The sequence below is a fragment of the Argiope bruennichi genome, chromosome 5 (genome assembly GCF_947563725.1).
Source record: "Argiope bruennichi chromosome 5, qqArgBrue1.1, whole genome shotgun sequence".
NCBI lineage: Eukaryota > Metazoa > Arthropoda > Arachnida > Araneae > Araneidae > Argiope > Argiope bruennichi.
In genome coordinates, this window is record NC_079155.1 from 75963249 (window position 1) to 75989869 (window position 26621).

The window sequence follows — 26621 nt, forward strand, 5'->3', positions numbered from 1 at the left end:
CAATTGCCTTTATAGTTGATTTAAAGAATTTTGGGAAAACAAAGAACAAGAGCAGATTCCAAGTTGATTCTTCATCTATTGTGTATTGGGAATATTATGACGAAGACTGGCAGATATTTGAGAAGAAATATTTTAAAAAAATACGAAAGAAAGGTATTTCTAGAAAGAATCGAATTAGTTAGAATTCAAAAATATTTAAAACTATGTCGGGTCATGTGCCGTTGTGCAGACATTGAAGAAGCAAAAAGAATTTTTAACAATATTTACGCAGCACTTGAAAATTCCGTTGTTTTTGTCATCTTCGATTTGATAGTACAATATGCTTGAGAGGATCCTCTCTGTTTTCAATATGGCTGGTGTGAGAAACCTGTCTTTCTTAAAAAAATTTATTACTATTGATCAAAACAAGAAATATTTATTTATGAGAAACACAAAATACGAATGAGAAACATATTATGAGATATTGAAATATTATGAGAAACACGAAATACGCGAAATATTTATTTATTATAATTTGCACCCCTGAGGGGTACAAATTATTGAAGGTAAGTATATTTCTTTCATAATCCTCAATATAAACTTAAAGTGTTATTGAATCTGTTACTGTTAAGCCTATTTGTTCATCACGTTCTGTTTTAACAACAAATTATAATTACGATTTAGTTTTTTCAATATTATTTGTTCTCTCAATGATGTAGTGTTGATTAAGAATGAACTTAATGAAATAAGAATAAATAACTGTAATCTATTTATACAAATTCTCTATTTCTTTATGTCAAAAATCGAATCGATTTTTAGACTATCATTTGTTTGTCTATGATAGTCCTGTCAGGGTTCTTACTTATTCGATTCTTATAAATAATTTTGGTATAAAAATTCTGTTTAAATAAGCTCTTTATTAAATTTATTCATCAATTAATCTCAAGCTTACCTTTTTATTTACTACTAGCAGCCTTTGGTGACCAGCCGGTTCGCCAATCTTAATGTTCGTTAACATTTTCATAATTAAATATTTTATGCAATTCCTACTTTAATAGCTTCTTCATCAAAATATTTTAAAACTTCAAATTTTGATAGGCATATAATTCACTCATAATATTATAAACGCCTTCAGTCATAACGTAATATGTATCTCTCTCATTTTCTGTTGGCTCCCATAGAATTTATACTTTAAATTAAAGTGGAAAGGATTAATCTGCGATTAATATAATAATATTTTTTTACTGAAACAAAGTATTTTTTTTGTAATATGATTATTGAAAACAGTCACTGAGTGTTTAAACTTTATGGGCACTAAAGAATATCTTTCTTAATTTATGTAATATTTCAAAAATTTGTCAACAAAATTTTCTCAGATTCATCATGACCAGATTGATTAATTAACAATGTTTAATTTTAAATGCATCAAACACTAAAAAAAAAATAAAACGAATCGTTTAAAATAATCGGTTGAAAACAGGTTAAAAAAACTACTTAAAAGACGATGGTCTTAAAACTATAAGCATACACAAAAAATATATAACTAACATAAATACACTTTAATTACAAAAGCATGCAACTAATCTAAAAATAATTTAAATCGTCCGTTGATATTGGTTGTCATGTCAACAATCAGAACACAATGCGCATGCGTGAATTTACAACGCTAGTTACGGTAACGCAAATGCGTGAGTTTTTCTAAGCCAGTTGTGGTAACGCTATGCAGATTAGAAATTTTTATTTCCTTTATTCTGTTTTATTTTAATTCAAAAGTATTTCAGAATTAATCTGAAAGATCGATTAATTAACAATGTTTAATTTTAAATGCATCAAACATTACGAAAATAAACAGAATCCTTTGAAATAATCAGCCGAAAAATCTTAAGCCTAGCCTCATTACTGTTGGGGAAAAAAAACTGAACTCTTACTCATTTGGTGGTAGGGAAAATGAATAATTTTTTGTCGAGAAATTTAGCTTTTAATTAATAATTAAAATTTTAATTAAAAATTCAAAAAAGGGACCCCAGGTGCACATTCCCGACCTCTAAGGTATACATGTACCAAATTTGGTAGCTGTAGGTCAAATGGTCTTTTCTGTGGAGCGCCAACACACACACACACACACACATTGAACTTTATATATAAGTATAGATGCTTTTTTAAAGCAAGCGAAGAGGGGAAAAAAACTATTCTAAAAAATTGGGTAAAGCAGGTGTTCTTATTAAATAAGTAATTTTTTAAAAAAATGAAACGAAAAAGGGGAAAAGTTATTCTATAAAATTGTGTAAAGCAGATGTTCTGTCTTAGAAACTTCTTTTCCCTTTCCAGCTGTGTTGCCATAGAAACCGGCGCACAGCTGTTTACACGTTTATGTTTATCTATTCAGATTTTATAACATCTAATCAGAGTAACGGTGAATATCAGTGTGTTCGTTAATAAATGTTAATTTTTTTTTAATAACATGATTAACGAAAACAGAGTCACTGAGCATTTAAACCTTATGGGAACTAAAAAATATCTTTCTTAATTTATGTAATATCTCAAGAATTTGTCGACCAGCCGGTTCGCCAATCTTAATGTTCGTTAAAATTTTTATATTTAAATATTTTATGCAATTCCTACTTTAATAGCTTCTTCATCAAAATATTTTAAAACTTCAAATTTTGATAGTCATATGATTCACTCATAATATTATAAAGGCCTTCAGTCATAACGTAATATGTATCTCTCTAATTTTCTGTTAGCACCCGTAGAATTTATGCTTTAAATTAAAGTGGAAAGAATTAATCTGCAATTAATATAATAATATTTTTTACTGAAACAAAGAATTTTTTTATAATCTGATTAATGAAAATAGAGTCACTCAGCGTTTAAAGTTTATGGGCACTAAAGAATATCTTTTTCAATTTACGTATTATCTCAAGAATTTGTCAACAAAATTTTCTTAGATTCATCATGAGCAGATCGATTCATTAACAATGTTTACTTTTAAATGCATCAAACACTAAGAAAATGAAACGAATCGTTTAAAATAAACGGTTTAAAACAGGTTTTAAAAAAACTACTTAAAAAACGATGCACTTAAAACTATAAGCATATACCAAAAATAAATAACTAACATAAATACATTTTAATTACAAAAGCATGCAACGAACCTAAAAAAAAATTAAATCCAGTCCGCATCCGTTGATAATAATTCGTCAACACAATGCGGAATTCAGAACACAAAGCGCAGGCGTGAATTTTCAACGCCAGTTACGTAACGCAAATACGTGATTTTTTTTTCTACGCCAGTTGGGGTAACGCTATGCGGATTAGAAATTTTTAATTTCCTTTATTCTGTTTTATTTTAATGCAAAAGTACTTCGGAATGAATCTGAAGGATCGATTAATTAACAATGTTTAATTTTAAATGCATCAAACATTAAGAAAATTAACAGAATCGTTTGAAATAATCCGCCGAAAAATACTAACCCTAGCCTCATTACTGTTGGGAGAAAAAAAAACGGAAGCCTTACTCAGTTGGCGGTGGCGAAAATGGAAGATTTTTTTGGCTGAAAAGTTGGCGGTGGGGAAAATGGAAGATTTTTTTGGCGGGAAAGTTAGTTTTTAATTAATAATTAAAATTCTAATTAAAATTTCAAAAAAAGGACCCCCGGTGCACATTCCCGACCTCTAAGGTATACATGTAGCAAATTTGATAGCTGTATGTCAAATGACCTGGCCTGTAGAGCGCCAACACACACACACACACACACACACACACACATTGAGCTTTATTATAAGTATAGATTTAGTTGCACACAATTTATATTGTTAATGTAAATAATTAATTTGTTATATTAATAATTTATTTTGTTAATGTAAAATATTGGCCACTCAGATTTTTTTTAAATAAAGCATGAAAATAACCGAGTTTTAAGCAGTATTTTAAAACATTTTTAGAACTTAAAAAAAAATTTCACCTTCATTTGTAGGTTCATAAATATAAAAATTTATTCTACATGATAGCGAATTTTTTCTGGGTTTTTTTTTTCAGGTATGTAAAAGACATTTTAAAGATGGTGAAGTGCTTTACTACTACTTACAGAACTACTTTCTACAATTAAAGTACAGGGAAAACATTATCTGCTCCTTTGAAGAAGCCCAGACTGAAAGAAAATGCTATGCCAAGTATTTTTCCTGGCTGCCCAACATATTTCTCATCATCATAAAGTGAAAATCATTTTTAAAAATTTAATTGAATGTAATTGTGAAATTAAATGTATTTATATTGTTAAAGATTAGTAAAATTATAACCTGTGCAGCTTAAGAATATTACAATTTTAATTGTCCTTTTTATTTTGTTAGAAATCATATTTGAAGTGATTTCTATTTTGTATATATGTGTTCTAAATAATTGTATTTTTATATAGTACATAAAAATAATTATTGTTTATTAATCACATTTTAATAGTATTTCTATTTTGTATATATGTATTTTAAATAATTGTATTTTTTTTATATAGTACATAAAAATAATTGTTTATTAATCACATTTTAATAGTATTTCTATTTTATATATATGTATTTTAAATAATTGTATTTTTTTATATAGTACATAAAAATAATTGTTTATTAATCACATTTTAATAGTATTTCTATTTTATATATATGTATTTTAAATAATTGTATTTTTTTTATATAGTACATAAAAATAATTGTTTATTAATCACATTTTAATAGTATTTCTATTTTGTATATATGTATTTTAAATAATTGTATTTTTTTTATATAGTACATACAAATAATTGTTTATTAATCACATTTTAATAGTATTTCTATTTTGCATATGTACGAGTTCTGCATAATTGTATTGTTTTTTTCTTGCTATTATGTTGAAATAAATGTTTACTAATATGTGTCTTCATCTAGTTCATATTTTATAATTTCTTAATTCATTCATATTTATTAACTTAAATACATTATTTCTTTGTACAAGTACAGCTCATAGATTTGCTATATTTTTTTAAAGAAACATTTCTAGTAAAAAATTTTAAATCCAATATTTATATAGAGCATAAAAAAATGAATGAATACTCTTATTATGTTACTAATCAAATTTTATGTTTACAGCAATTTTTATTTTCTAAGTGTAAATCTTTTACTATTAATTAGCTTCCTTTTTAAAAAAATAAAATTCCTGAGAACTAAAAAAGTTTCCATTTCAAAGAAAATTCAATGTAAACATCTATTTTACAGAAACATATAATAAATAATTGGTAAATTATCAATTATTATGCACCTATTTAATAATTCGGTGAATGTGTGTTTAATGACGAAAGTTGTCAAGAAATTGTGATATTCAATATCGGAAATTCTCAAACCGCGATTGTAATTGTTTAAATGTCAATTTTTTAAATACAAAGTAATATTTTATTTAGCATCAATGCAATTATTTGATAATTTATAGATTTGACGAAAATTATTGAGGAAGTATAACGTTATGCATCGCAAGTTACGCATTATGTTATTCTCCGTTCTTCTCGGAGCGCCCGCCTAACCGTGAAAACTCATTACAACAGGCAGCAGGCCTTATCTCTCGGGGGTCACGGCTGATCAGGACAATCTCCATTTTCAATTCTTTGTCTGTAGGAAAAACATTATGGATTTAAAGAAAATGTACAAATTATTCTATGTTTAAGCGATAGTACACATTCGAATTAATAATTAATATTTTCAAATTACTGGGAATGGCTTCTACAAAACTTTTATATACTCTTTAATAAAAGTTTTATCCCCCCCCCAACCAGCCCGTCATAAAATTTTGAACTTTGAGTAAGACAGTGAATGTCTCGCACGGCATGCGAGAACAACAGTTACAGAATTCAGATTTATGATTTGAATCTAGAATTCATATTGAATCATATCGCAGGAATATCATTGGGAACATCTTTTTTCTGAGCGATTAAAAGAAAATTTGGATCAGAAACTACAGTTGCAATCGCAAAGACATCATTTAAATGTGACTTAAACTCAGAAAAGCTAACTTGCCAAAAATGTATTTAATTTTGGAAATTGTACATGAATGTGAATACAGTAACTGAAGTAATTAAAAACGTGGTTCTAAATAAATCTTCAAAATTATCTCTTTTAAATTTATTGAAATTAGAGAAAAGATAATAAGGAAATTCAGTTAATGACATTGAAACTTACATTTTAAAATGACATGTTATTTTCATAAAGTAAATCTGTAAAAGAAATGCATTGAAAATTTTTCAGTCACCTCAGAAATAATTACGCGTCCAGTTTCAATTTTCTGCTCAAGACCTAATAGTTTGCGCTGTAAAAAGTTTTGAATGAATTTTTCATCATAGATATCACATCACGCATGTCTCAATTTACAGATAGCATACCAGTTTATAAGCATTATCATGTTAAATTAGAGTCGAAGAATCATAAAAAGTGTGAAAAATCAGGAATTTTATACTAAACTCAGTGGCACAACAGCCCTATGTGGGCCAAGGTCTACAGTGCCCATATCTGCTTACTTCACCTAGGGCCCTGAGGTGCAAGCAATATGTCTCTTAGATGGTCAGCCTAACGCGGAACCCCCAGTTTTTTAGTTCCCAAACACGCTTGGTCCTCAGTTCATTGACCCACTGAAGGGGTGAAAGGCTGAGTCGACCTTGCCCAGTCCGAGGATTCAACCTCTGACCTGTTCGTTCGGAGTTCGCTAGAACGCCACCGAGTGTTCAGGGATTTTATAGCAATCAGAATTCAGATTATTTTTAATGCTCAATTGTTTTAAAGACCGTACAAAATCTTTTAATATGTAAAAATTTGAAAATAAACATTCATAAAAAAATTTTTATCTAAAAAGTTTTTTCATTCCCTTTTTAAAATTTTTATCTTTTGTAACAAATGATTTGGAAACTCTCGACTTACTCGTATTTAAACTGTTTTAATCAATTTTCAATTAAAAGAAAGGGGAGGGGGCATTTACAGTAGTAAGTCTGACTGTCAATATTATTTTTATCCTGGCAAACGTATGTGCAATCGATATTTTATAGTAAAATTTCGATTAAAAATTTTATTAATAAAACTTTTATTTCTTTTACAAGTAAATAAAAAAAAACTAAAAACTTACGCATATATTAAAATTTTATGCGTAACAGCAAATACTCTTTAGAAATAAGTATGAAACACATGATTAATATTTAATCATTGCATTTGCTATAATAATATCAATTTCTTGTTTACTTAGCTATTTAATTACAGCATTTTTAATGAATTTCTTTTAAAAAAGGACAACACTAAACATTTGTTAGATACTGAATATGTACTTGTAAATTAACTTACATATCGTAACTTCTGATCTACAGTACTTTTATTACTCTTCATTTTCAAATCATAACTGTTGCCATTCCTTCTAATGGCAATAAATATAAGACTATCTTACTTTTGTCAGCAGCAAATAAAAAGGATCTTATTCGGTCATCATCAACTTTCATTTGTCCTCAGTTGTATCAAATATTTACATAAATTATAATAACAAAAATGACATATAAGTATAAAATGAACTATAAATAAAATGAAATAAAACATGATGTTTATAATTATTTTATAACTTTTCCAAAACATAATGATACAATATAATAATTTCCTGCTTCAAATAATGTTTTGGTATCGCATTATTGTGAAATTTGAATATTATATAAATGGGACCCCAAAATGTTTATTAAAGATAAAAATGAAAAGATTCAAAGCAAACATTTCATAAATTTAATGAAAATTAAGTTTAGATATCGTTACCCGATGTTTTTAAATATGCTTTTTTGTATATTGAAAAAAATTTTATAATTTTTACATGGAGTAAATTTGTTGTTCTCTCACCCACAGGGCGATCGATTCCGATCAATACTCTCCGGGGCGCCCTTGTATCCAATCAGGATCCAAGGGCGCCCCGGAGAGTATTGATCGGAGGTGGAAAGATAGGGACTAGAGAAGGAGAGCGAGGATTGCGACGTTGGCCAGGGACGAATAGAACTCGATTTTATTATTTTAATCAGAGTATGTAAATTTGTGTGAGGAATACAATAATGTGGAATTAGATTGTTTGTTGAATTACTTCTATAAAATTATCGTGGTTGATACGGAACATTTAACTAAAACGTTTGCCCAAACCTAGCCGAAAAACGACACCAGCCATATTGGGAGTAATAGCTTGAAATATACGGAGGCGGCAACTTCCGTCCTCCGAAGACGCCATTGAAGTAAGAGCTTTTGATTTCATTCATCTTCCTTAATATTTGTTACGAATAATGTCTTCAGCAACTAATAATGGATAGTAATATATCTTTTAACATGTCAGTGTTGTTTTAGTTATTTCTAAAAAATTCTACAGTTTTTAATTAATAATGCATGGCATCTTGTTTTGTTTATTTTGCAAGTATCTGGTATTTTTATAAAAAATATTTTTCGAAAGTACACCAGTGCAAAGATACATTGTTAATGAAAACGCCAGTGTTAATAAGTTCGTAGCTTTTGTCAAAGCATCAGCGTTTGAGGAATTTGTAGAATTAATTTGTAACAAAAAGAAAACAAAGCACAAAAAGAATAAAAAGTTGCTTCGAGACATCGATAATTTCACAGAATTCTGTAGTTTTATATATTTGACAAAGTATTGTAAAACGGAAGTAAACATCTCCCTTGAACAAGTTGTAATTTTTCCATCTGTTTGAAGAATCGTCCGTCTCGAGTAACTTTAAAACAATCGTGTCATACGATTCTTGTTTAGCAACATTGCTTATGACAATAAGAACAATAAAAGCAGAAATTTTTTCCTGTATGCTAAAATTATTTCTGTAGTGAGCATCATGACACTGTTTCGTTTTAAATATCTATAACTTAAGCATTTTGATAATGAATTGAAGCACCAATCTTGGAATAAATTGTGGTGTTTAAAGAATTACTCCTAACAAGGTGGTTGTAATAGATTAGTATCTTATTATTGTCTTTAAGTATAAAATATAGCAGTAAAACGGAACCAGAAACGTGGATTGCATCTTAATGAATAGTGAAGGATGAACGATTATTTTAAACATTTTGTTTAGTATATCTGCATTTCACTGGTTCTCGTATAATATGAGCTATTTTTAAGCGTATATTTTAATATATATGGTGTTTATACCTTCGAGTTCTGAATGTTATTATTATTATTATTTGTGTGAGTTAGACATTGCTACATTAATTCAGCAAATTTAGAATTCTGAAATTAATGTATCAGTGAATTCACACATTGAGTTGGTACATTGCTGATTTTGAATAAGTTTTCCGAAAAGAATGCCATATTCTGCTTGGATAGTATTACATTTAGATTTAGTGACCATATTGTTAAGTTTAAACTGTCAGTTCATCCACTGCATGCTAAAATGAAAGTGATCCATTAATAATTCAGTGAAGCTAATTCGATTCTTTTGTTGGTCGAAACTGATAACTTATACCAGATAATTTTTACGTTTAGTTAGTGCATGCAAATATATTGAAATTCTGAATTTTATTTAGATTATAGTGATCTTATTGAAAAAGTTATTCTCTTGAATAATTGTTTGTTTTAAATTCGTTTCATCATCATTTCATTCATAATATAAATGAATGAAATGAGTTTTATTAATATGATAAGCTCATTATTTTGCAAATACTTAGATAATTGTATTTATGTCATACAAAGTAGATATATTGCTCAATGTTTCATTATTTCTGAATTTTTCTTAAATTCATATAGAATGTGAAAAGTTGCTATTAATATTTTGTGATTGTTGAAAAAGGAATGGTAGTAATCTCATAACCTAGGGTTGTTATTTGTGATAACATAATGTAAATTTTAGAAAATTTTAAGAATTGTTCTAGAATATGTCATTCCCTTCACTCTTGATTAATACAAGGATAACAATTCACGCGGATTATAAGAACGATTTATAACTCGATAAAAATAAAGTTTTATATAGAATTCAAAATGGCCTTTTTCGGGATAGGTAAAAAATGCGACCTATTTGCATTAGCGCTCGAGTTAGAGGAAAATGCAGATGAAGACATGACTAGAGTAAAATTTAAGGATCTAGTAATGGAAAACGTCCATTACGGAAAAACCTATGTGAAGGAAGTATATAAAATGATTATCAATTCAAGATTAGTGGAAGAGGAGAAACAGAGAGACGAAAAAGACAGTGAAACAGCGAGAATACGATCTCCGGAGATTTGAAATAGAGGCTGAGAGTGTCAAACCTGGTCACAGTAGCCCATTAGAGGAAAGACTTCTTTCAAATCAGAAATTGGACATTTCACAATACATGCCTAAGTTTGAATTGAAAGGCGGCGATATTATATTATTTGAAAAGCAAGCAAAGAGGATGAGGATTATAGAGAAGAATTGGGTAACTTGCCTTAATTGTAATGCTACCTGACATAGTCGAGCTCATTCGAGGCCGTGCGCGAAAAAGACAAGAGCGCTACCTAGAGGAGGCCATTAACATGAGAAATTTAGCTGCTGTGACGTCACAGCGTAAAGTCTTCGTTTGAGTGCTTGCGATTGGAATGCGCGCGTGATTTAAAGAAATACATATCGAAATTCCGGTGTATTCTTGGATTAACTCATTCTAAAGTAAGTTTTTTAAATTTATGTTAGTTCCATACAAAAATATAATCTAGTTATATTTTGGAGTTAACTTTGATTGCAATATTTTTAGATATAAAGTTGTTCTTGTATTTACTCACGTGGTGACAAGTCTAATTTGATGCTTTAATTGTTGATTATATTACCTCTACATTATCGTTTATTTAATTATGTAATTTAAGCATTTCTTAGGTTCTTCTAAAGCTTAGAAATTTCAATAGCTTCTTTTAAATGTAAGTGTTTCATAATGGTTAGAAATTAATGTTACTCTCCGAGATCGGCTAAGCCTAAAGTACGGAAAAAATCAACTCGCTTGTGCGGGCCGAGCAAAACGAAATTGTTCGGCTGAAAATTAACGGACTTTTTCTCTTTATGTAAAGCATACATAATTTTTTAAATTCAATTGTGGACAAAAGAAAATAATAGGTTTTTGGAGGAAATCGCTAGAAAATTATTCAGAAACGCAGTTATTTTTTAAACATACAGAATGACGAATTTTAATTTGAAATAGTTTAATGAAATATTTCCTATATTATTTTTATTAAAGGTAATAATTTAAATTTGTCGAGATCCTTGAACTTAATGCTAATTTAGCTTTTTTAATTTTAGTTAGCTTTAATCTTACATTTTTTGTAGAACCTGTGCCCCATTATTAAGAATGACCAGCTTAGAGCTAAAAATTTGAAAAGAAAACTGTCAACTTTTTCTTAGTAGGATAAACTTTAGGATATTAATCTTTTAGCAAACGAAGGAAATAGACCTACTGGGGAACCCACCTTCGCTTAATATTTCTGAAAAGGGGTAGTGCATCTAGAAACAGTACCCCCAGGGTGATGTGGAAAGCTGTTTCTAACAATTTAATTAGAAATTTATGTAAATAAAATTAAATAATTTATCGTTTTTGTATATTTTTTCTCAAAACACTGGATTATCCAACATCAGAATTTCCTGCTTTGAATTAATCTTTTTAAAATTGATTTTTTGATGAAATATCAGTTTTTTGCATATGCTATTTTATGAATATGAAAAAAAATGTTTTTTGGTTTCTGGTACTTTTTCTCTAAACAATGGGTGATCTTCTATCAAAATTCATTTCTTGCAATTGAAATTTGTGTCAAAGCCTCTTTAAAAGTTTTTTATTTTACTTGTACTATTTTTTTTCAAATATTTATTTTAATTAATCGTCGATGTTAAAAATTCATTCAGTAATAAGTAAATGCCAAAAACTTTGTACTTCTGTTGTGTTTCTGTAAATGCGATTTGATTTGAAAGGAAACTTATGGATTTAAAGATACAAATCCCCTATTTATTTCAAAGGTCTTCTTAATCCGCAAGAAAATAAATGTTTAATTAAAGAGGTTTTATGAATTCTTAGTTTTTATTGGCTATTCATTCCGAGGTTAGTTTGAATCCGTAAAAAAAGATAGAAAAATTTCTATCGAAAGACGAAATAGTTAGTTTCTGCATAGGAATAGCGTTTCCTACATCACCAACAGAGCTAAGCAGAGGCTTTCGACTGTGACGTCACGAATTCAACCTTTCGGCCTCCTGCATAGCTACTTCAGTTTATCTTTTTCGCGCACGGCCTCGGCTCATTTCAGGTGTCCCCGAAGAATCCGAAAATTATGAACACATCAAAGGCATTTTATTGCAAAGAATCAATCTATTATTATTATATTAATGATATATAATATTATATTAATGATGGTCGAGCAGCCTGAAGGCGTTGTATAAATCGGCTTTGATTGAAATTATAACAGGCATGACCAGAGTTTGATAAAAAATTAAAAATAATAATGGAGAGACAATATCTTCCTTCTGATGTGTAGAGAAGGTTCATTATATTCTATATTCAAACTTTGTGCGGATGATGTTCTAAATGCCCTAGAACACATTCCAAGGGCATCATGATAGTATCCAATTTTTGGAGAATACTGCTTCTTGTAGAACCATACATTGCAACCGTAATCAAGTTGCGATAAAATTACTGCTCTGTAGATGCGGTTGGTTGGTTGGTTGGTTGAATTTTATTGGCGCAAGAGCCATGTTTTGGCTAAACTGCGCCAGACATACGATTAAAATATTTTCCATAGCAATTTAAAAGCGTTATAAAAATTAAGTTGATCAGACCAATGTTTTTAAATTCCACATGTAAACTTAAAAAGTAAAACAAAAACTGGAGCAGAGACGATTTAAAAGGCAATACTCTGTAGATGCGAAATAAAGAAACGGTTGGCACCCCACGAAGTATTAGAACTTTTAAGATATTCAGATAAGTTTCACATTTTTTTTTTCTTAAGTTGCATGAGAGGTAAACGGAAGCTTTTTATCAAAAATCAAACCCCAAAATTTCATCTCGTCAAATACTTTAACAGGATGACTGTTATATGAATCTCCGTTTCAGAATGGAGGAATGCCTTTTCTATTGAAAAGCGCACGTTTATTTTTTCAGAAAAAAATGAAAATTCATTTTTATCACACCAAACTATGAGTTGATTTATTGCAGTTTGAAGTTGCACTTCAATGAAAGCGATACACTCCCCGGAACAAGAAATGTAAAAGGTCATCAACGTATAAATGGCCTTTCACATATAAAGGTAAATGATCTAAAATAGAGTTAATTTTTAAAGCAAAAAGGGTCACACTCAAGACACTTCCCTGAGGAACTCCTTTCTTTTGTATTTAAAATATTAAAAAATTCTGAACTCAACTTAAAACTCCTTAACTTCAGGAAGTTTTGGATAAAGACTGGCAAGTTGCCTCTAAAATAACAATTGTAGAAGTCCTTCAAGATGACAAACGCCAAGCTGTGTCATAGGGTTTTGCGATATCAAAGAAAATAGCCATTAAATGTTTTCTACGGAGAAAAGAATTTCGCACATCAGTTTCCAGAACCAATAGATTGCCCATAGTTGATCATCCTCGTCTGAAGCCACTTTGAAAAATGTAAAACATTTTGTTTAGTTCCAAAGGGTATACAAATATGCTATTAACTCTTTATGCAAACTATTATAAAAACAGTTGGTCAGGGCAATCGTTATATAGTTAGAAGGATTTTTTTTTACCAGGTTTCAGAATGAGTATGACGTTTGCTTCTTGCTAGGCAGTGGGAAAATATTGCTCTTGCCAAATACTATTATATATGGAGAGTAAGCTTTTAAGAGAAGGTTCAGAAATATTTTTAAGCATATCATAATTTATATTATCAGGTCCAGGTGAAGATTTGTGTACACTATTGAGGGAGGTTTTAAGTTCATAGTGTTAATGATCTGTTATTGGATGCGTCTATTGCAGTTTTTAATTCTAGTTTTTTTTACCATTAAAATTTTATAATTTTGGAATATATTTGTGTAATATTTACTACTACCGCCGTTAGCAAAAGCCGAATTATCGAGTTAACTATATTTCGTAAAGAACTTACAGGAACATTATTTTTAAGCAAGATTGGGATCCCACGACTCACAGATGTTCTATGTATTTTTTAATCCTATTCCAAAGTTGCTTGCTGTAAAGTGAAGGGCTGATGGAGCTCCCATATTTCTCCCACGAGTCTCGTTTGTTACGGCTTTGAATCCGCCAAGAATTGTCTTTTGCCTTTTTTAAGTCAATGAAATTTTCAGTAGTGGGATACCTACGGAATATATCCTAGGCTTCCCCTCGCCACATATATAATATTTGACAATCTTTATTCCGTATTCCAAGGTATGGGATACCTTGAACTGTAGAAGTTTTAGGAATTGAAGCATCTGCTGCAGTTATCCGAACCTGTGTAATCTGGGCAACTGCTGTATATATGTTAATGTTATTCCCCATTTCCTCATTAATATTGGCTAATAAAATGAATTTGATCCAGTTGGCTGCATCAAATTTATATATGGGTTAATGTTATGTAAATCCTTATCCATTTGCAAATAAATAAAAGGGGTACAGAGGTGAGAGCATATTGCTAGATCCAGTGCATGAAAACTGTATGTCGATGTATGAAAGTTAGTCTGCTCATCATTGTGAAACAGACAGAGGTTATGATCGACCAAAACATGTTCTATTAGACGATCTCTGTTGTTAGTGTTATTGTTTCCCCAAAGATGACTGTGGCCATTGAAATCCCCTACAATAATGAAGGATTCAGGAAGTTGAGAAACAAGATTATGTAAATAAAATAACTGATAAATATATGTGTTTGATTTTAGGTAAAGACAACAAACGGTAATCAGTAAGCGTGTGTGGATTCGGGATGCGACGGCTTGTAGCGAAGTGTTCAAAACCAGTGGACATGAAGGCACAGAATTTGAAATAAGAAGGGAAACTCCTCCTAGAGCTCTTTCGCCAACATTGGCCTTATGGAGAACATGATAGTCATGCAATAAAATTGTATCATTAGATTTTAAAAACGTCTCTTGCAGGGAAATGCAAGCAGGTTGATAATAATTAATTATATCCTTGATATCAGAATTATTTTGATTCTCTCCATGACAGTTCCAAGAAACGAGTGTATCTATAAGTCAGAACCAGACAAGGGGGAAAAGTATGGAGAAACGTGAGTGCTAACTACTCTTTGGAGAGAGTGGTGGAGTAGCACTCTCGGACATTAAATCGTCTTCAGATGAGTTCGCGTTGAGAGAATCATCAAATCTTACTTTTTCAATATTGGTTTTTTTTGTAAAATTTTGCAAAGATAAGTTTTGTTTCTTGAATTGCTTGGATATATCTTTGCCTTTCTTGGTGGTCTCTAAACGAGCCTTCTTGTTCTCAATTTTTTTCTCTTTCGCCTTTTTTTGCTTACTTAAGCTTTTAGAAGAGATGCCTGGGAGAGAATTTTTTATCTTCTGTTAAAGATGAATGGTCTAAATGTAGGCCAGGAAGAGAAATCTACTGTTCAGAAATTGCACTTCAAGATGAAGGCATCTGAGATGATGTGGGGCATATTGTTTTTATTAGGTACATAATTTGCCTTAGGTTGGATTATTTTATAAGCCCGACAGTTTGGACACAGTAGGACAGAAACCATATCATTCTCTGTCAAAGTAGCAGGTATCTTGACAAGAGATATTTCTGTCTGTATATGTGAGGAGGGTTTTTAGAACAGATGCGAAAGATTCACCATTTGTTAGGGTTCTAATTGTAACTTTTTATCGAACTTCGGCGAATGATAGATTTTGTGTTATTCTTACATTTTGACATGTTTTACTGTCATGCAAAGTTTCAAAACATTGAGCTCATGACTGTTTACTTCGGCAATTATGAACGGTGTGACTAAATTTTTGTCAGTTGTAGCAAATTAACGGGTTCGGAATAAATGGCTGAACTGGACAATTGTAATATGTAATTTTAACAGATTTGTGTAGGACAGGCTGATTAAATGTTAATTTAAGATGCATTGCTGAGAGAAGTATCCCACCCTGTTTAATTTTAATTCTTTCCACTGCGCTGATATTTTAAGATTTTAAAGCTTCTAAAATAGAAGATTCTGAATCATTTTTCAAGCCTCTTTGAGAAACAAGGTGACAAGAAATATTGAGTGAGTTCTGTGGACAGACAGATACTTCATGATTTTTGATGTTTCGATAAATGCATGATAAACGATGTTTCGATAAATGCATGATAAGCGATGTTTCGATAAATGCATGATAAGCGATGTTTCGATAAATGCATGATAAGCGATGTTTCGATAAACGCATGATAAACGATGTTTCGATAAACGCATGATAAACGATGTTTCGATAAACGCATGATAAACGATGTTTCGATAAACGCATGATAAACGATGTTTCGATAAACGCATGATAAACGATGTTTCGATAAATGCATAATTTTATTAGCCTGCTCAGCAGATACAACTTCAATAAGGAGAACAGCAAAAAAACGCTTCTTATTATTTTTGGTTCATCAATAATGCTAACAATTTTTTTGTGTATCAAGATTGGAGACATAATTTTCAAGAATTTATGCTTCATAGAAAGAGATTTTACAATAAAAAAAAGAGAAGAATAGAGACCTCGACACTGAAAGAAGGGACCCATGCAAATGGCTCAAAAATTCGAGTCCCGACGGCAACATCCACCACCGAGCCCAACAAGGGAAGGCAATTGTGGGCTCTAGGCTATCCCAGCCTCGTTACAGACCTTGGTGCTGACCAGGATTGGATTGGATTTTGGTGTTTATTGGCGCAAGAGCCATATCTGAACATAGTGCGCCAGACATATGGTAAAAAGGTAGTCTTAGACTTTATTTAAACAAGTAAAAACTGGATAAAGCAGATTAGTTAGGTAAAACAAGTTTATAATCGAAGAACAACTATATAAAATGATAAAATCCAATAGCTTTTATAAAGTTAAAAATATACTGATGGGGTGTTGGCCAGGATCTACACGCTCAGGGCCACTTGCAGGAACGTTGACTACCCACAAAGCCAAACCCCTGAAGTTTAACCCCTTGAGCATACCAGTCTTGTGACTAGGATACCAGCCGATTGATAACACCGGAGACTGAAATGTATCACCCGTCTAATGGGTAGCCACACACGGTCAAAATGTGGGGTCTTTGGCTGTCCATGAGAAGCAAGAAGCAAGCAGAGCTGAGACAGCTTCTCAAGGAGAGCACCCTCGCTTGCCGTCGAGGGATGGAAGAATCAAGCAGACAGCAGAAGGCGTAGAAGAGTGTAAACAAAGAGGGAGTATAGATCCTTGGGAACTTTGGGATTGGGATACCCGTACTCACCTAAAGTAGGTGAGCCCCTGAGGGCACTTGTATATGGAAGATTACCCCAAGGGTAACTATTATTCTTGAAGAGTGCTTGGACAGACGAAATAAAAATTTCAACTTTCGCCTTCCGTTCGACAGAAGCCTACTTAACAAGAATTTGCTAAAAAATGCAAAAGGTACACGAGATTGCAACAGAGACATCTAACACAATGCAAGAGAGGTATACCAGCCGATACAACTTGAGATGAAGAGAAAAGTCATTTACTGTGGGTGACCAGGTGCTGTTATTATTACCATCGTTTTCCTAGAAACTGCTCTAATAAGTATGTGGATTGGGCCAATAACGGTCATCTAGATAACTAGAAAGCACTCAGCAAAGGTTAGACTACCCGATGGAAGCGTTAGAGAAGTGCCATACAATAAGATGAGCCCGGATGTGTCACGATTCCAAAATGTTCGAATCATTTGGGGAAGTGTGTTTAGCTCCCACAGGATGCATAACCATTACCTGCGAAGAAGCTCAAGAACAGATTAAAGAAGTGTGCTCTTTAAAGGACGCTCAGTGTCATGAACTTGATAATATATTATGAAAATTCATCGATGTATTTTGTGAACAGGTTGTAACAGTCAGGGCACAAGGTCACTTCGTGAAGCTAACAGCGGACTGTACTCCAAATAAACTGCCGCCATACTGAATACCTGTTGTAAAAAATGAAGTGGAGAGGCAAGTCAGTGACCTTTTATGAACAGGACTCATTGAAGAAAGCGATAATGATTGGGTCCATCTAGTAGTTTGTGTAGCCAAGAAGGATGGTACTTCTAAATAAGTGCACAGTTCCAGGCGCATATTCCATGAGATTCTCAAACGAGCTCCTGTATCAAATGAAATCTGCAGCACACATATCAGCACTCGACTTAACAAAGGTCTGCTGGCAAAAAGACTTAAATTTACAGCCTTTGTGACACACATATGTCACTACAGATCAGTTTGGCTTGAAAAGGGCAGGTGGTAGTTTCCAGGAGACCATGGATAAGGTACTGGAGCCTCATAAGCAATACTGCCACTCTTACATCGATGATGTGGGCATATTCTCAAAAACATGGAGAGAACATTTACTACACATCGCAGCTGTACTCAACTTTAGGGTAATTGGATTCACTGTCAACATAAAAAATGTTAGTTTGTAAAGAGGCATGTACGTTGGGGCACATCATAGGTTCAGGCACCCACATGCGTGCCTCAGAAAAGTCTAGCACGGTTGTAAACCTTGCTCACCCTCAAACGAAAAGGGAATTTATTCAGGGGGAAAATCTTAACCTCTAATCTCACAAAGAAAAGTGTCCCAAACAAAATTCCTTAGAGCCAAATAGAAGAAGAAGTATTCCAGGCCCACACTATATACATTAAAGATGGACAAACTATTTCAACTATACATTGACGCCTCCAACCTTGGTCTTCAGAGCTTGTCTATCGCAACTCAAAGATGAGGGCAATGAACATCTCATTGCATATTACAGTAAAAAGCTGACTTCCAGCCAGGCACGGTGGTCTACCGTAGAAAGAGGCTTACAATGTGATCGCGGCTCTTAAAAAATTCGACACTTGTATTTTAAGATCACAATCCTCTAACCTTCCTAACGCAACGTTTACTACAAGGAGCAAAACTTAATCGTTGGGGCACTAGTGTTGCAGCGCTATAATGTCAAATTGACATATCGGCGGGGGCTCCAACATAGATATGTTATCGCGCCTTCTAATCCAGGAAGGGGAATGATTTTCCTATATCTTTATTTTGAAACTATTATATTATTTTTGTCTCATTTTCTCTTAATATTGCATGCTCATTATTATTAATCGGATTAATTTTTTGTGAAATTTTTATTTGTGCATGTCAGGAGGTTGCGTGAAGATTTCTGAGCTCTTGTCTTAGTCATCGAGTTAACCATATTTCTCTTTCAGGAGATTGCAACCTTCTTTGTAGTTGGAATCTAGCGATGAATATTTTGATATGTTGTATGCATGGCAAATGTATATTGAAATCTTATTTCGAGGTCATACTAGATAAGATGAGGGTTGGGGAACGTATTGATACTCCCATAACGAATACCTATCCCTCATGTGAGGAGTAAAGATCTGTCGTGGTTCTTTCACTCACAGGGCGACCAAATATTGACCAAATTTTGTATATTCGACCAAATTTTGTATCCCAGGGTCCAAGGTCGCCTTGGAGAGCATTGACCGTAGAAGGAAAGATAGACTAGAGGAGAGCGAGGATTGCGTCGTTCGTCATAGGCGAATATAACTGATTCTATTTTCATGCTTATTATTTTAATCAGAGTATGCAAATTTGTGTGAAGAATACAATAATGTAAAATTATTTCAACAAAATGATCACGACTGACCTGGACCATAAAAATGAAATGGCCGCTCAGGCCTGGGCGCAAAGGTGGCAAGAACCCTTTTGGAAATAGGTGAAAAAACACGTGGAAGCGGGGACTTTATTCATTGGACCAAGTGAGAGACTGGCAGCTGTCAGACATACCTCAATTTCTTTTTGGACTGTATGATCCTCAAATACTTTCCCCATATTCACTAAGCGGTAATTACTCAGTATATTCATTCCTTATTGTGGGAAAGGAGTATGGTAGAAGGTTATCTGTTTCCAGTGAAGCGAAGCTCTGAGCCAATAAAAGTGACCGCATCTGAAAAACGTTGGAGACTTCATGTCGATGCTTTACTCACAACTTCTCACAATAACAGTTTCTTATATTCCTTTATTGTACAGCAATTTGAATTTGAAGCTCAATATAAAACTTTTGCTAGCACCCTTAAATAGACTAATGCTATAGTAAGTTTCTTTGTAAAAAAAAAATATTTAAAAAAGGAAATTTTAGTTTTCGATGGTGGATCAATTCTTGCTTGCAAACCTCAGATACATTACACCACCGCACATAACAGATGACTTACATTGAGCAAGACTCAATAATTGAATTCGGTTTGACATGAAGCAGTTAAAGTCGAACGAACATTTCAACGACTGATCAAAATGATTGAATGAAAAAAATTTTTAAATGCACAAAATAGTAAGAGAACTACTACTTCCAAGCTTTTTATAGCTAATGACTATCATAAAAATGTGAAATGTTCAGAAGGCATTCGGATGTTAGTCAATGAAATTTGAAAAATATCCGAAAAACTCGACATACGTTCTATCACTGATTCTGCTTTAATTTTTAAATTCTTCTACAATAAATTTTCTAATCAAATTTATTGTCCAAAATAATCTAATATTTCAAACCAGTTAATAGAAAAACATATTACTTTAATATTTATTTAAAAATTTTAAATCATTCAAGCACAAAATCGTAGAGCATTCTGATTGGTTAGAAATGTTTACAAAGTTGCAAATACATTACCAAATAAACTTACATACTTGACATACATACTGGATCGAAATGTAGCTGGAGCTATGTGAAATCTATCAAAATTGAAGATGATAGGAGAAGAAGACCATTCATGACTTATCCAGAAAATTACAAGCTTTCGTATGAAATTAAAAGAATTTCGAAATCGGTTCCACGGAGCAGGGGCATAAGGGGCAGTTGCCCCGTATGTCCTTCCTTCCACATCAGAGGGGGCCCCCAAAACGAATAGAAAGTTTATTTTACGTTTCCTTCTTTAATGAGCGTTCTTCATTACTAAAGTAGTGAAGCAGAAGGGTGGAGGCAAAATGTTTTTGCCCCGGGCTAAGTCGGGCCCTGATCGGTTCTGTGTTTCTGACCGAGGTTACTCACGGTTTTTATTAAATTTACAATTTGAAGTAATATATAGCAGAACATTCCACCCATAAAGATAGATTACAGCCCTTGCGATCCGCAATTTCAGGAGAAAGATAACTCATACAGCCAAAAATGTCAGCATTATCTTTTAACAAAAGGGAACTATGGAGAAAGTTAACTGTCTTAACTGTGTTTTCCGTGCTCTGTGGAATCTTCTGTTAATCGTTAAGGGCGTATATACGCGACCTCAGAGGATTTAAAAAGAAATTTCTCCCTTTATTGTCGGCTGTATTTGTGCCCACCGCTTTTAAGTGCAACAAAATGACCGTGGGCACTTATTCATTAGGGTCATAACCATGTCTTTTGGAATAGGGTTAGCAGATGCGCTGCAGAACCGAAGATCAACAAGATGACACTGGTTGATGAACTGTGTAAGATTTCGTTGACAATTTGAAAGTAAAACTCGCTATATCTTTGGCTAATTTCACAGCGCGTTTGTTTGCTTGTTTAGAATAGTTTATCATAGTTAATAATATTTTTGAAACAATTAAAACTCTGCAGTTATAAAGAAAGGAATCTGAGCGGGCTTCTTTAAAAATTTAAATTTCAGTGCCTCTTTCAATTAATAATCGTTCAGAGATAATTTTAGTCAGTTAAACTTGCATAATATAATACTGATTTCAATTTTAACAATATTGCTACCCAACATAATTCGAAATTAAGACAGCAATAAAACAGAATATAAAATGCAATGGCTTCCTTGCGTAAAGAGAAAAACAATCACTCCTTCCGATTTTCATCATTACGAATATTATACCAAAATGGTAGACGGATTATTCAAGTTAAAATTAAATTTATCACATTTTCACCAATATATGTTTTATTGAAATTGCCCTTCCATTAATTAAAATTTTTTTTATAAATTAGTAAATTTAATTCAAAGAAATACTGAATCTGTATTTAAAATTTCTTTTTTCATCTTTTTCAGGTATACTTTATTTTTAACTTGATATTGGAAACTACATGCAGAATTTGAGAACGAAGTTTCTCAGTTGAAATAAGCTGCTTCCATGTTCCAAAAAGGTTTGTATAAGATTATGCTAATTTTTATAGTTCTGATGACAACAATATTTAGATTTATTTTTTCTAAAAATATCCTCTAATTTGTTAATATTACTTCTGAATTAACGCTAACATTTTGTTAATGTTTTATTTAGGTTTATCTTCGTTCAATCATTGGATCCAGAAAGCAGAATTATAAAATCAATCATGACTGCGACATTCCTTCCATCTCTGAAACATATGACCCTGGCTAAGATCGCTATTACAATCTGCAAAGAACCAGAAATTAGTTGCTCCATTTATGAATTGGACTATTTGTGGGATAAAAATATTAGAGAAGGCAGATGGAAAAGATTAATGGAAAAGGCAGAAGAGAAAGTATCTAAGCTACACATACCGCCTCGGCTACAACAAAACATTTTAGCTGTAATCAAGCCCATATCTCTGGAGATGGCAAAGTTTAAGCACGATCATTTATATTTTCTTGGAAATAGATTTGATTTCCAACGCTGCCGCTTGTTTTGGACACATGAAGGTATATTAGACAGACAAAAGACAATCCAGGTTCTAATTCGAGACGAACATATTTGCATCATAAATCGCTTTATCTTGGCAATTTGCTATTTTCTAGAAACCGATGCAAAAAATATGCTTAAACATATAGATTTTTCAGATTTTGATTTAACTAATGAACAAATATTTTGGATTTCATTTGCGCGTAAGTATAGTAATTGGTCTGAAATTGCACTACAATTTGGTTATTATCTTGTCTCAGATCCAGCTCTGAATTGCCACTTGAATTCATTTTATTTGCGATGTTTTTTAGATAGATTAACCCCATATAATAAAAAGTTATGTATAGAAAACACTGTGAAGAAAACTTATAGGGACCATGACAATTTTAGGTTTTGCATTTCCCAGCTGAACGAAGAACAAAGAGAATCAGTTTTCAAAGAGAATCCCCTTCGTTTATTGAGATTCCTCTTGGATTGGCCTTATCAAAGTTTGTTCTCGGAAGCCGCAGAACAAATGTGGAAGTATCTTCGAGGAAGAGAATTCAGATATTTGCTGTATTTCATTATTTTCAATCGCATTGTTGCCGATTGGTATGACTTTGATTATGTTAATCTACTGAAAGACTTTTGGCAACAAAGTCCGGAACATTTGAAAGACTATATAGAAAGAGATTCGATTTATGAACCAGTGCAAATGGTGATTGCCCATGATTGTACAAAACCTTTGCCGATGAAGGAAATAATTCTAACATCCTTTCATGTTGCCCCACCAAATGGCAGAATTCCTGTTCGAGAGTGCGATTTATTTCCTATACATTAACTGTTGCTCAAGTGATTTTTTTAATTGCTATAATAAATTTTTTGATGTATTGTATAATTTTTTCTTATAAATTTCTTTGCATCAATTATAATCCACGTCAGTACAGACTGGAAATATGAAGTATACCATAAGCTGACGAATCATTTCTAGATGGTGTAGTTGATATTTTATTAATCAATCGAGCTCTAATATTTTAAGAGTGGATACAAATGCAGCTTTTTTTTTTTTAGTTAATGAACTAGGTAATGCATTTCTGACGTTATATGCATAATTTTATGCAAATTGTTTGATAAACAAAAATTGATGTTTGCTTCATACTTCTTTTTAAGAGAAAAGAGTCACTTTTTTTTTACAATTTTTAAAAACCAGTTAATTGATATGTTTTTACTTCAAAGATTTTTATCAATATTTTTTATGCAGAAATTCGCAAATATAACTATTTTAGAATATTTAGAATGTAGTCATAGAAGTGAATGTCATACTGTACTTAAGAAATTATCAAGCAATCGAACAAATTTTATGGAATATCTGCTAAATTTAATCATTTGAAATGAGTCTAAAATGTTATTAAATTATAGAAAAAAGTTTGATGTGCGACACGAACGAGAACAATCTTGCCACTCCCATTTTCAGATCATCTGCTTAAACGAAGCCCGATAAAAATAAAAAAAAGAACTCTTGTATCTCCCTGTCACCTGCAAACATGTATTGTTAAACTTAAACGTACTAGGTCTCTTAGTTTCATCTATATGCGATTTTCTTTATAAAAATAAAAAATTAGAGATTTAGAAATTAGAGGTTTTTTTTTTTTTGGTCGTTTACAATTTCCGTCAAGCTAAGGCTTCTAAAACAATGAAATTTAATGTACTCCTATTTTTTTTAAATGTATTTGTTAATTTATGTTTTAAGCAGAAATATGCATTTAATCAATTCTATATTGATTGATGACTTTTGAAGTATTGATCATTTGTAGGTTTTTTCTTAATATATTCATTAATCAAGCATAATACTTTTTTTCATTAAATCGTTTCAAATATTTTTAGAATAAGCATAACATTTTATAAAAGTTACAGACAAATTGGTTGTACTTATAGTATGGTACTCATGAATGGAAACATTAAATTTGTTTGTGTTTTTGTCGGTGTTTTGTGTTTTGTTGTGTTTTTGTCTATATATTATTTTACAAAATCCTAAGGCTTTTTTTAAAAAATTATGATATTGATATAAAGTTTTTCGATTGTTCTAAAATATATTCTTTATAAAATTTCCTATGGAATTAGCTCTAAGACGCGTAGTAATTTTTAAAACAGTTTCAAAACCAAAATTAATGCATTTCTCACATTTTTTTTTCTTGTTTTAAAATACAAAATAATAATCATAACTTGTATATCATTAGCAAGAGGAAATCCACAGAAGATTTTATGTAGAATATTAATAGCTACCTAAAAAAGTTTTGGTTGAAAATTTTATATTTTTTAAAAAAGAGCTCAAAATTTTTTTAAAGCGTTAATTTTTCAAAATTTCTAGAAATAATTCAAAAGCTTTTTGTGAACAGCAGTTACAGAGAACTATTACACTCCAATACGATTAAAATACGATTCCATGCTTTAAAAATTAAAAAAAGACAGTTTAGATGATACCGTGACACCTTAATTGATTAGTTAAACAACTCGAAATTAAATAGAAATGATAAAATTTTAACTATCCCAAAAAAAAAAAATCTTAGCGCAGTATACTATAGCCTACAGTACCTCCAAACTTATGAGCTACCATTGTCTGAATATTTCAAATACGAGTTGCCATTTTCAAAGAGTGAAAGTGAAAATATCGGTTGTGTTTCATTTCAAATAAAAATCTCGCGCAAAACTTCATTTCTTCTCATCTTTAAGCCTCAAACTGTGAACTGGCGTTAAAATTGTCTTAATTTACTAGCAATAAATTCGTTAATTAATTGCTACTATGAACATATTTTACTGAGTGGTGTCGCTTGATTTCATAATATCATTAGTACATCAAATGACAGGCGCCTCAATCTCAGGAGACACCCGAGCACAAGTCGAATCTGATTGGTTTGTCAGATCAGAAAATTGAAAACCGCCAAATTCGTTTTCCACCAATTTTACAGTAACCAGTTTTTATCTGCGAAGCGCTAAGCATTGTTTCGTATTGCAAGGATAAGGAATAAACATGGAATTCAAATGTGCGTTATGCGGCGCTGAAATTTTTAAAAAACGCAGTTATTTTAAACGCATTTTATAAAAAAACAGTTCATAATATTTTCTTTTCAAATATAGAAATGAGAGCACACTTAGAAACATGTAGCAGACCCTGATTTCTTCTATATCAGCTTTATTAAAAAACAGATGTGAGTGTAAAATTTTAATCAACTGAATTACAAAACAAAATATTACAGTACTGATATCTATTCACAAATTAATTTCGCCAAAATACACATCTAATTGCCAAAAGGAAAGATAAATAGCCAACAGAAGATTTTCCATGACATATAATTTGAAATCATGTGATCTGACAAACCAATCAGATTCGACTTGTGCTCGGGTGTCTCCTGATATTGAGGCGCCTATCATCAAATGTATCAATTAAAGTTAACTTCTGCCAAATCTTTTCTGAAATTGTAATTACTCTTTCTAATTCCCCAAGTAAACTGAGCAGATAAAAAAAAATCCTTGATCGTTAGAAACTCCAAAGCTAAAAAAAACAATTAGTATTACTATAACATTTTTTTTTTTTTAATTCTAGAATAATGTAGAAACACAATTTGTGCAGCATTTTTTCCTTTGTTATTCTGAAGAAAAAAATGGCGTTTAGTTTTCACTTTCTCATTTAAAAAGTAAAAGGGAAGTATTGCAATGGTCAAAAGATTCGAACTCGAAATGTCAACGAATCTCTACGTTTTAGAATTCCCTCAATTCGAGAAAAAAAAAAGTTTTTTGTAATTTATCGTATTTTCAGACAGACAACTCAAAAACGCTCAAAATCTCACTCATAACTTTCAAACTCAAAATCTTTTCATTGAATGTAGTACATGTTTTCTATCGCCATTTCTGCATATTTTAAACTCCTGTCAACAAAATAATAATAATAAGTC

At 31.6% G+C, this 26621-nt stretch overlaps 1 protein-coding gene across 1 annotated transcript; it reads left to right on the forward strand.

Annotated features, from left to right (window-relative positions):
• The first annotated feature begins 7954 nt into the window (after window positions 1-7954).
• LOC129968858 (uncharacterized) lies at window positions 7955-24522 on the forward strand. The gene is made up of 3 exons (XM_056083164.1): window positions 7955-8234; window positions 22104-22198; window positions 22333-24522. The coding sequence occupies exon 3, from the start codon at window positions 22385-22387 to the stop codon at window positions 23510-23512; it is 1128 nt and encodes a 375-aa protein (XP_055939139.1). The 5' UTR covers window positions 7955-8234; window positions 22104-22198; window positions 22333-22384; the 3' UTR covers window positions 23513-24522.
• Window positions 24523-26621: the final 2099 nt, after the last annotated feature.

What these genes read in the sequence shown, in the direction of transcription:
- LOC129968858 (XM_056083164.1), top strand. Translation starts at nt 22,385, where the DNA reads ATGACTGCGACATTCCTTCCATCTCTGAAACATATGACCCTGGCTAAG.